The 9762-nt window shown below is 44.4% G+C and overlaps 1 protein-coding gene across 1 annotated transcript; it reads left to right on the top strand.

The window, feature by feature from the left end:
* Positions 1-7663: 7663 nt before the first annotated feature.
* On the top strand, positions 7664-9459 carry LOC119308692 (40S ribosomal protein S19). Its single transcript, XM_037584825.1, has 4 exons — positions 7664-7884; positions 8671-8761; positions 8868-9051; positions 9139-9459. The coding sequence occupies exons 1-4, from the start codon at positions 7765-7767 to the stop codon at positions 9209-9211; spliced, it is 468 nt and encodes a 155-aa protein (XP_037440722.1). The 5' UTR covers positions 7664-7764; the 3' UTR covers positions 9212-9459.
* Positions 9460-9762: the final 303 nt, after the last annotated feature.

Below are 9762 nucleotides of genomic sequence, written 5' to 3'. Positions count from 1 at the left end.
GATAGCAACTCTACCAAGACCCAATACCTTGCTTTTACTAGTGTCAGTGAATGTGATGTGGCTTTTAGTAGATGGACGAAGGGTTGAATGCATGAGAAGACTATGATCACCAATCATGTGGTTGGTGCAGCCGCTATCCATGATCCATTCAGTGGCTTTCGGAGTTGTACCCTACAGTGCAGTTAGCAGGATAGGCTTCACCAAGAGTATTGTGAAGCAGAAACATGTAGAGAACAAGCATATTATCAAAGCTTAGATTCTGGTTAGGCATGATAGGATGCTCGTCAAGGAACCCTGGGACGAAATACATGGTAAGACCATTGGGGCATTTTATCTTGCGTCCCAAAAGATGTTTTAGGTCTCCAGCATTGGCGTCAGAAGTCTTTGATTTCCGGTTGGAGACCTTTCCCTGCAAGAGAAGTTAATTCTTCTTAGCCACCACATCTTCAAGGGTGGCTTAGAAGCAATGAGTCTAAGTGCCGCATCTGAGAACTTTGGCTTGGGAGCCCTATCAAATAGCTTCACAGGAGGAGAATAATACTCATATGAATATGCAGAAAAGTTCTTAGTTTTGTGAACATAGCGGTTAGAGGAAACACGCTCGTATTCATGAGTATCATAATGGTTCTCCTGCAAAACATTGGCGTTAGGGTGACCATGAGTGGTCCTCTGTCTGTATGAAGCCTTTGGGACATATGATGCCTTTGGTCTGGGTTTTGTCTTCTTCCCAGGTGGTGTCATGATGACATTCGCGGGAAGGTTCTCAAGACAACTTTTGGGCACCCAGATATTCTTCAAGGGTGGCCCGTTCCTGCAGTTAGTACCAATGTACCTGGCAAACACTTCACCATTCTGATTCTTAAACAGTTTATAATTGCTATCAAAGGATTCATCAATGACAATTGGGGTTAGCACAAGTGAAGCCACATAAAGTAGATGGGTCCACTGAAGGATCCTTAGCAGCAACCCAGGTAGTTTTGGGGTACTGCTCAGGAGTCCAGTATGAACCATCAATGTTCATTTTCCTCTAGAACCCAACACCCTCTTTCCTAGGGTTTTGGTTCAGAATATATTTCTTGAGGACATCGCACAAAGTATGATGCCCTTTGAGGCTTTTGTACATGCCTGTCTCAAGCAATGTCTTCAACCTAGCATTCTCGTCAGCAATAATAGTGGCAACCTCAGTAGAGGGGTTAGTTACCACATCAGCAGTTGAAGATATTGCAACATTAGAAGTAGTAGAACATCCAGCAACTGAGATAACATTATCACGCTCAAGACATTTTAAACATGGTGGAACAAATTCTTCCTGAGCGGAACTGATATGTTGGGCGAGTAGTGAAACGTTCTCTCTTTGAAGATCTTCATGAGACACTCTCAGTTTCTCAAGGCCTTGCTTCCTTTGAAGATAATCGTAGGAAAGCTTCTCATGAGAGGCTGAGAGAGTTTCATGACGACTTTCAAGTTTGTCATACTTAACGTGAAAACTTTTGATGTCTTCGATTAAGGATTGATTCATTTACGTGTCCAGCAGGTCATCGCTTTTGTCTTGCAGCTTTTGACTATGTTCCATAGCAGTTTGTTGCTCAGTTGCAATTTTAGCAAGTGTCTTATAGCTAGGTTTGGATTCACATTCAGAGTCATCTTCACTAGAGTTTTGGAAGTAGGCATCGCGTGAATTTACCTTGGCACCACGTGCCATGAAGTAGTAGGTTGGAGCAGAGTCTTCCTCATCATCAGCTTCAGCTTCGACGTCATGACCATTGTCTTCAGTGTTGAAGATGGACTTGGCAACGAAAGCTGAAGCCAGAGCCAGGCTTGCCACGCCTGAATCAGACTCCTACCAAGACTCCACCGCCGCCTCCTCAGAAGCAGACTCCTCCTCGGAATCCATATCCTTGCCAATAAATGCACGAGCCTTGCTTGATGAGGTCTTTTTGTGAGATGAAGACTTTGACGAAGACTTTGAAGAAGATTTTGACGATTTCTTCTTTTTCTTGTCATCAAAATCATATTCCTTGCTCTTCTTCTTCTTCTTTGATTCCTTATCCCACTGAGGACACTCAGAGATGTAGTGGCCCATCTTCTTACATTTGTGGCAAGTTCTCTTCTTGTAGTCACGAGATGAAGCCTCATCGTTCTTTGAGATGGATCTTGAAGACTTGCTAAAACGATTCTTCTTGGAGAACTTCTGGAACTTCCTCACAAGCATTGCAAGCTCTTTGCCAATGTCTTCAGGATCACCAGAACTATAGTCATATTCTTTTTCAGATGAGGAAACAGCCTTTGCCTTCAAGGCATGGGTTCGGCCATAGTTGGGGCCATAGATATCACGCTTCTCAGATAGCTGGAAGTCATGTGTGTTGGGCCTCTCAAGTATATTAGACGGATCGAGATCTTTGAAGTCAGAACGTTCTTGTATCATCAGGGCTAAGGTGTCAAATGAGCTGTCAAGTGATCTCAGTAGCTTCTTCACGATCTCATGCTTAGTGATCTCAGTGGCGCCAAGAGCACGAAGCTCGTTGGTGATATCAGTCAGGCGATTGAATGTGAGTTGGACATTCTCATTGTAATTCCTCTTGAAGCGGTTGAAGAGATTGCGAAGAACATCAATCCTTGAGTCTCTTTGAGTTGAGACTCCCTTGTTGACCTTGGACAACCAGTCCCGGACTAGCTTCGTAGTTTCCAGTGCACTCACACGGCCGTACTACCCTTTGGTCAGATGACCATAGATGATGTTCTTGGCGGTTGAGTCCAGTTGCACGAACCTCTTGACATCGGCAGCAGTGACACCTTCACCGACTTTGGGAATGCCTGTCTTGACAACATACCAGAGGTCGACATCAATGGCTTCAAGATGCATGCGGATCTTATTCTTCCAGCAGGGGTAATCAGTGCCATCGAAGACGGGGCATGCAGTGGAGACCTTGATTATCCCTGCAGTCGACATAGCTAAAACTCTAGGTGGTTAAACTGAATCACACAGAACAAGGGAGTACCTTGCTCTGATACCAATTGAAAGTGCTAGTTATCGACTAGAGGGGGGGTGAATAGACAATTTTTATGAAGTCTTTAAAACACGATGGATTTGAAGACAAACAAGAAAAGTGGACCTATATAATATGCAGCGGAGAGTAAACTACACTAGGCTAGCATTAGTCAAGCAGACAATACAATGGAAGCACGAAGACTAACAGCAGCTAGGTAGACAGGATCAGAAAGAAAGACAGTATGAAGCCAAACAGATATAAGTCTTCACACGGTGAAGTCAAATGAATCAGGCAGGCAAGCAATGACTTCACGTAGACAAACTGAAAAGTAAGGAGAGTAGGGGATAGAACCAGTTGCTTGGTGAAGACAAGGATTTGGTAGACCAGTTCCAGTTGCTGTGACAACTATACGTCTGGTTAGGGGGGCTGAGATTGAACTCAGAAGACTGTGTCTTCGCCTTATTCCCCTAGATCTAGAACACTTAGTCCTCGCCCTATCACTCAGATAAGTCTTTAAGGTAGACTTCTAAACCTTCACAGACTTCGTTCACTGGCAATCCACAGTGACTCTTGGATGCTCAGAACGCGACGCCTAACTGGCTAGAGGATTCACAGTCCTCGAGTGTAACAAGTCTTCAGATCATGCAGACAGAAAGACTTTAGTGATGCCTAACACTCTTTGGCTCTGGTGTTTTGGGCTTGTCCTCGCAAGGATCTCTCTCTCAAATGCTTTGGAGGTGGGTTGCTCTCAAATGACAAAAGCAGTGCACTAACTCTGAGCAACCGCCAATTTATGGTGTAGGGGGTGGGATATTTATGGCCAAGTGGCAACCCGACCTGATATGTCCAAAATGACCCCGGGTCACTAAGGAACCGACACATGTCCAACGGTCGGATTTCAAACACACGCGACGGCTTGGCTTGGGCTACAAGCAAAGCTGACTCATCCAGCTCTGGATAAGGTTTGCTCTCATTGTCTTCGCTTGAAGACATAGGATTTGGTTGAGCATCACATCAGTCACTCTGACTTTGTTCACTTGGACCCCACTTAACAGTACGGTGGTCCCTATGACTCAATAAAGAAGAAAGGAAACTATGAAACAGCTATGTCTTTGCACTCCATAGTCTTCGAGTGAATATCTTCACACGCTATAATCTTCACCGTGAATGTCTTCACGAACCACCATTGTCTTCAGTGTCTTCACACATTTTTAGTGGTCGTATCTGGTAGGTAAACCGAATCAATGAGGGACTACTACCTGTGTTATCCCGCAGTTCTCACAAACACATTAGTCCCCCAACCACGTTTGTTGTCAATACTCGAAAACCAACTAGGGGTGGCACTAGATGCACTTACAGCTAGACATTTTGGTGTAATGCACCCGAGGACAAAGGGAGGAGCGGCCATCACTGGCGGCCGAATATATCAAAGAGGGAGTGCCCGCCATATACACCACGTGAGCTGAGAGTTTTCAAGAAAAGACTCGACAGAATGATAGCCAACCCGTCATGAATAATAATGACCTAATTTTGTTTTTGTAGTACATATAATGAATTTCATAAGTTTAATCTTTGAATTATGAACGTAGGAAATGTCTGACGACGATAGGATCCCTGAGTGTGACTATTGCGGGGACGACCGGTGTGTGTGCGACAGGCCTCACCTGCAAGACGGTCGGTGCTCCAGTATTAAGCTCGATGAGACCTTTGATGTTTATACGGTACGCAACGACGACAAGTCTTTTTCGTAATTAAGCACGACTTCTGCTTCTTCAACGTGAAATTTCTGTTTTCTACAATTCGACTAGTGCATCCCCTGCCATGCAAGATTTTATGTCTCGGAGAAGTTGGATTTTGAAGATCATGAGAATATGAAGATAAAGAGAGTTAACCTCAGGACTATATCTGGCCATGGGCCGGGCCGGGCCGGGCTTGGGCCGGGCCTAAAAAAGCCCATGGCAGAAAACTAACGCCCAGGCCCTCCCAGGCCCTACCATCAGGCCTACTTTTCAAGCCCAAGCCCGACCCATCTGGTCAAAAGCCCTTAGGGCTTAGGGCCATGGGCGGGGCCTCTTTCTTAAAATGCCAATATGCCAAACCCAAGCCCGTCCAGGCCCTGCTGGTGGGCTCAAAACTTAGGACCAAACCCGACCCACGAGCAAGCCCATCGGGCCTAGGCCCTGGATTTTAGGGCCGGGCCTGGGTGGGCCGACAGGGCCAGGACTACTCAGGACCCATCATGATTATGCTTTTCATGTAAAGCTATACAATGCGGTGACCTACTCCCATCTTGGTTGCTCGAATTGTGCAACACTATGCAAGGTGTATGGTTTTCACGAGGGTATGCATGCCACCTTCGATCTGGGTGATCCTAAAGATGACATCGACGAAGATAATGTCGACGAAGATAATATCGACGAAGCTAATATCGACATTTGGGTCGATGTTGATATGCTTCCTCTTCTACTTCTATGTGAGTTTCTCAAATATATTTATTAAGTAATTGATATTGCTTTTATGAAAATAGTTGGCAACTTATATATTTCCACTGACAACTTATTTCCATTCTTCAGAAAATGTTCGGAAAGTTGTAGACAAAACCTACTACACTGATGGCTCTGAACTAACTTACGAGGAGAAAGATCATCTTGTCTCCTTTTATTATTGATGTTGAGACTTTCAATAAGAATTATGAAACTCCTCCACATTATGGTCAATACGTGCCGCTATTTCACGTGTTGAACTACGACAACATCCATGGAAATGGCATGATAAGACTTTTCATTACTATGTCACCAGTGCATCTTTTGCATACATTCTTCTAAAGCTATGCTCTTCAATAAAAAATCCCGAAGGATTGTGTGCCTCATCTGGTGCATACAAAAGGTCACATTGATGTTGTTAGCTTATGAACAAGTCTACCTATGGGTCAACGCTGTTCATACAAGATTTCTTGAATGGACGAAGACCTCACAATCAAAGAACAAAAAAAATTACAAACAATCGTAGGGAGCTACTTGGAAGCAACATTGTGCGAAGCCCACGAATTGGAGATAGGACAATCTCCATTCTCCATAATGGAGAGTCAGGGGCTATGTTGTTTTATGCTATTTTAACTTCGAGAGGGTAGCAGGTCCTAGGTAATACTCATGATCACGTGCTAAGAACAATTAACTGGGGTTGGTTAGATGACTATGATGATGATGAGTATGACTTGTTATTATGATTGCGAGTAGAAGTTGTTAGATGATTATGATGATCATGAGTATGACTTGTTATTATGATGATGATGATGAGTTGTTATGTCGTTATGAGCATGATATATCCAAACTTGATCACTTTACTTTAGTTTGGATTAGTAGTACTTTGTATCTGCACCATGTTGCCTTCTTTTGGATCTAATCCACGTCTCTTTCACCCACTGATATATATAATAACTCATCGAGATCATAAAATCATATGATGAACTACTGTATGAAACCTATACAAATACAACGCCAATATGCTGCAGAAAAAAATACAGGAAAATTTAGCAATAGGGCGGGTTTGCACGTAGTAGCAGCGCGCTCCTGAAAGAGGCGCTGCTATTAGCAGGAGCGCATGGTCTAGCAAGCTCACTATTGCTCTGTATGTTAGCAGTATCACGGCTGCGCGGGTAACCCAAGCTACTGGTAAAGTTTAGATGTAGCGCCTTAGCAGTAGTGCCGGGGCCCGCGCTACTGGTAAGGAAAAAACCCGCGCTACTGCTAGCCTTTTCCCTAGTAGTGTATAGATCGAAAGGATTCAACATGTAGACACTTGAGCGAAGACGAAGAAAGAGTGGTTCCAAACAGATCTACTAAGGACCAACACCAGCTGAATCCTGTGAGATCCGCCGGAGACACACCTCCACAATCCCTCCAATGGCTCTAGATGCATCATCAGAACAGGAGCTAGGCGAGGAGAACCTTATTCTATCTTCAGGAAGCTGCCCCTGCCCCGATGAGTAGGACACAAACCCTAAACAAACTCACATAAACACCTAAAAATGGAGGAAGACCCCTCTCACCAGCAAGGACTGGGGTTCACCATGCCTCCATGACCCTAAAGCCATCGGAGACGAGACGGTCCGACGGCGGCGCCGTCGGGAGGCGGAGAAACCCAAAGCCTTTTTCTCGGAGAGGAAGTGGTGGCAATTTGAAAAAAATATTTGACAAACAAGGACACCAAAACATCTTTTCTCTAAGCATAAAGTATGCTAAAGCAATTTGTTCTGATTTTTTTAGACAAAGAAGTGTCTTGATGATTTGTACTAGTTCATTGTAGCATGGACATCTGAAAAAAAAAGAGTGAGACACAAATGTAATTTTACAAATAAAAGTGCTTTAATGAAACGGCTTAACTATACCTGTTGATAATTTATTCATAGGAATTGTATGATATGTAATTTACGTCTTAAATATGCAATATTTTCTCGAGTTATTTTTTGGGGACAGTTTCCACCCTTCTAGAGCAATCATGAAAAATTCTAGTGTGGTTCGAATGGAATGTGAATTATATCTCGAGGCGACCTCAGCTTGGCCCACGTAGCATCACTAACCCTAATACCCTGATGGCCCAGCTAGCCCACCATTCCATCACACGGCCCATAACCTAGCTCCGCTGCAGTATAAATTCCCCTCCGCCTGCTCTCACGCACCCCGCCTCCAGAAAAACCCTAGCCCTCGCAGCCGCAGCGGCGCGCACACCTCTCCCTCCTCCCTGAAGACAGCGCCGCCGTCGGCGAGAGCACAGGATGGCGACCGTGCCCGCTCCCGCAGCCGAGACCGCGGCCTCCACGGCGCGCACGGTGAAGGATGTCAACCCCCACGAGTTCGTCAAGGCCTACTCCGCGCACCTCAAGCGCTCCGGCAAGGTAATCCAAGCCAGTTCTCGTTAGATCCGACGCTAGGGTAGCTTCCTGTTGGGGATTTGTAGCAGGAGGCCTCCTCCTGTCAGGATCTTACCGCCATGCCTCACTATTTCATATGGGACCGACCGTATAATCTGTTCGTTTCCAAATGAATCCTTAATAATCCTGCTTCGTTAGGTGCACGACGCCCGCCTTGGTGAAAATTTCTTGCATCGTAGGGCTAGTTGTAGCTATATTAATTTTCGTGGATCATGATTCGTTTCTGCAGTCTTATCTCGGTTTCGTATATTCTTGCTAGTATCCCAGATCGAGTGATCCGAAGAGGACATTAATATATTGGTTTCGTTATTGCAGCTGGTGGATTTCCTTTGTACTCTAGACATGGTATTATGGTTGTTGCCTGTTCACTCCCATATGCGAATGTTATTAATCGTCCACCTCTTAGCAAGTGTGACTTATCTGTTGTTATTTACTTGAGAGTGGTCTAAACGGTTTAACTTTCTTTGGTATCCTAAAGATGTTTGTTCAGGGAGCATTGGAAGTTTCTTGTTATGCAATTAGCATGCCTTTATTATAGCAAATGTGCTCACAGTAGAGATTTGTGTTACTACATACAATGCCAGTACAGATGCACACACTGCAGTATTGATTTGATTCTACCTGCAATGCTCTACAGATACTCACTTCCTAGATGATTTATAAGAATGTCACATCATTTCTTGCTTGTTTAGGTTACCTTCTTGCATTGCTTGCTTCTGTGTATTGAAATTGTAATATATGGTTATGCAGATGGAGCTTCCGGAGTGGGTTGACATTGTCAAGACTGCAAGGTTCAAGGAGCTTCCACCTTCTGATGCTGACTGGTACTACATCAGGGCTGGTGAGTAAATATTTTCTGCCTAACTGGTTTCATACTATATTTATTCACATGTAGTATTATGTCCTTGCCACTTGCTTATTTTGATTTGCCATTCAAATTGTCACAGCCTCGATGGCAAGGAAGATCTACCTGAGGCAGGGAATTGGGATCGGCGGCTTCCAGAAGATCTACGGTGGCCGTCAGAGGAATGGTTCACGCCCACCGCACTTCTGCAAGAGCAGTGGTGCTGTGTCCCGCAACATCCTCCAGGAGTTGCAGAAGATGGGCATCATTGATGTGGACCCCAAGGGGTAATCTTGTTGCTTCTCTGTTCCTGCGGTGATAGCTTCAAAAACTATTTGGGCGCTGGTTACTTATGTTTTGACTATGTTCTGCAGTGGAAGGCTCATCACCTCCCAGGGAAGGCGTGATCTGGACCAGGTTGCAGGAACTGTTCCTGCCGAATTCTGATCAGTTGAAGTCCCCTCTATGCAATCGTGTTCGGTAGTAGAATTTGGCTACAGTTTTGAATTATGATACCCCCCTGTGTTTGTTATCCAAGACTTCGTTGAAGTAGATCGCATGCTATTCTGGTACAATGGTTATTGTCTGAGCTTTTAAATTATCTGCCCGCCTGGGAGAATCTTATGCTTGTGAGTTCTTGTCATAAAGATGGATTTTACTCCTTGCGTGAATGTGATGTTAGTGATTGGCCTGTCTGTAACATTTCTCGTCTATGAGTAGCATGCTTTTAAACCAAAATTAGAGCTATGTTAAGTCATCCAGACTTTCAGGTGTTACTCCAAGGTGGTTTATCCTTTGCAAGGAACACTTCATATTTGTACTCACATTCTGTTCAAAACAGAATTCTGATTATAAGAAATGTGGGGATAGCGTAGCAAGTAGAGACAGTTACCACTTGGCATGTGAGTTTAGTTCAATTCGGTATGAGAGAAGCAAACGCTGTTGCTCATGAATTAGCTAGTGTAGCTAGATCTAAATTCTGCAGTGAGTGGATTGAA

Source organism: Triticum dicoccoides, chromosome 5B, assembly GCF_002162155.2.
Source record: "Triticum dicoccoides isolate Atlit2015 ecotype Zavitan chromosome 5B, WEW_v2.0, whole genome shotgun sequence".
In the NCBI taxonomy this organism is placed as follows: domain Eukaryota; kingdom Viridiplantae; phylum Streptophyta; class Magnoliopsida; order Poales; family Poaceae; genus Triticum; species Triticum dicoccoides.
Note: the sequence above shows the minus strand (reverse complement) of the source record. Positions and strands in the feature narration are given on the sequence as shown.

Excerpts from the sequence above, each read along its gene's own strand:
- LOC119308692 (XM_037584825.1), top strand. The coding sequence starts at position 7,765 with ATGGCGACCGTGCCCGCTCCCGCAGCCGAGACCGCGGCCTCCACGGCG. Across the intron at positions 7,885-8,670 it reads ACCTCAAGCGCTCCGGCAAG|ATGGAGCTTCCGGAGTGGGT; the intron begins GTAATCCAAGCC and ends ATGGTTATGCAG. Across the intron at positions 8,762-8,867 it reads CTGGTACTACATCAGGGCTG|CCTCGATGGCAAGGAAGATC; the intron begins GTGAGTAAATAT and ends AAATTGTCACAG.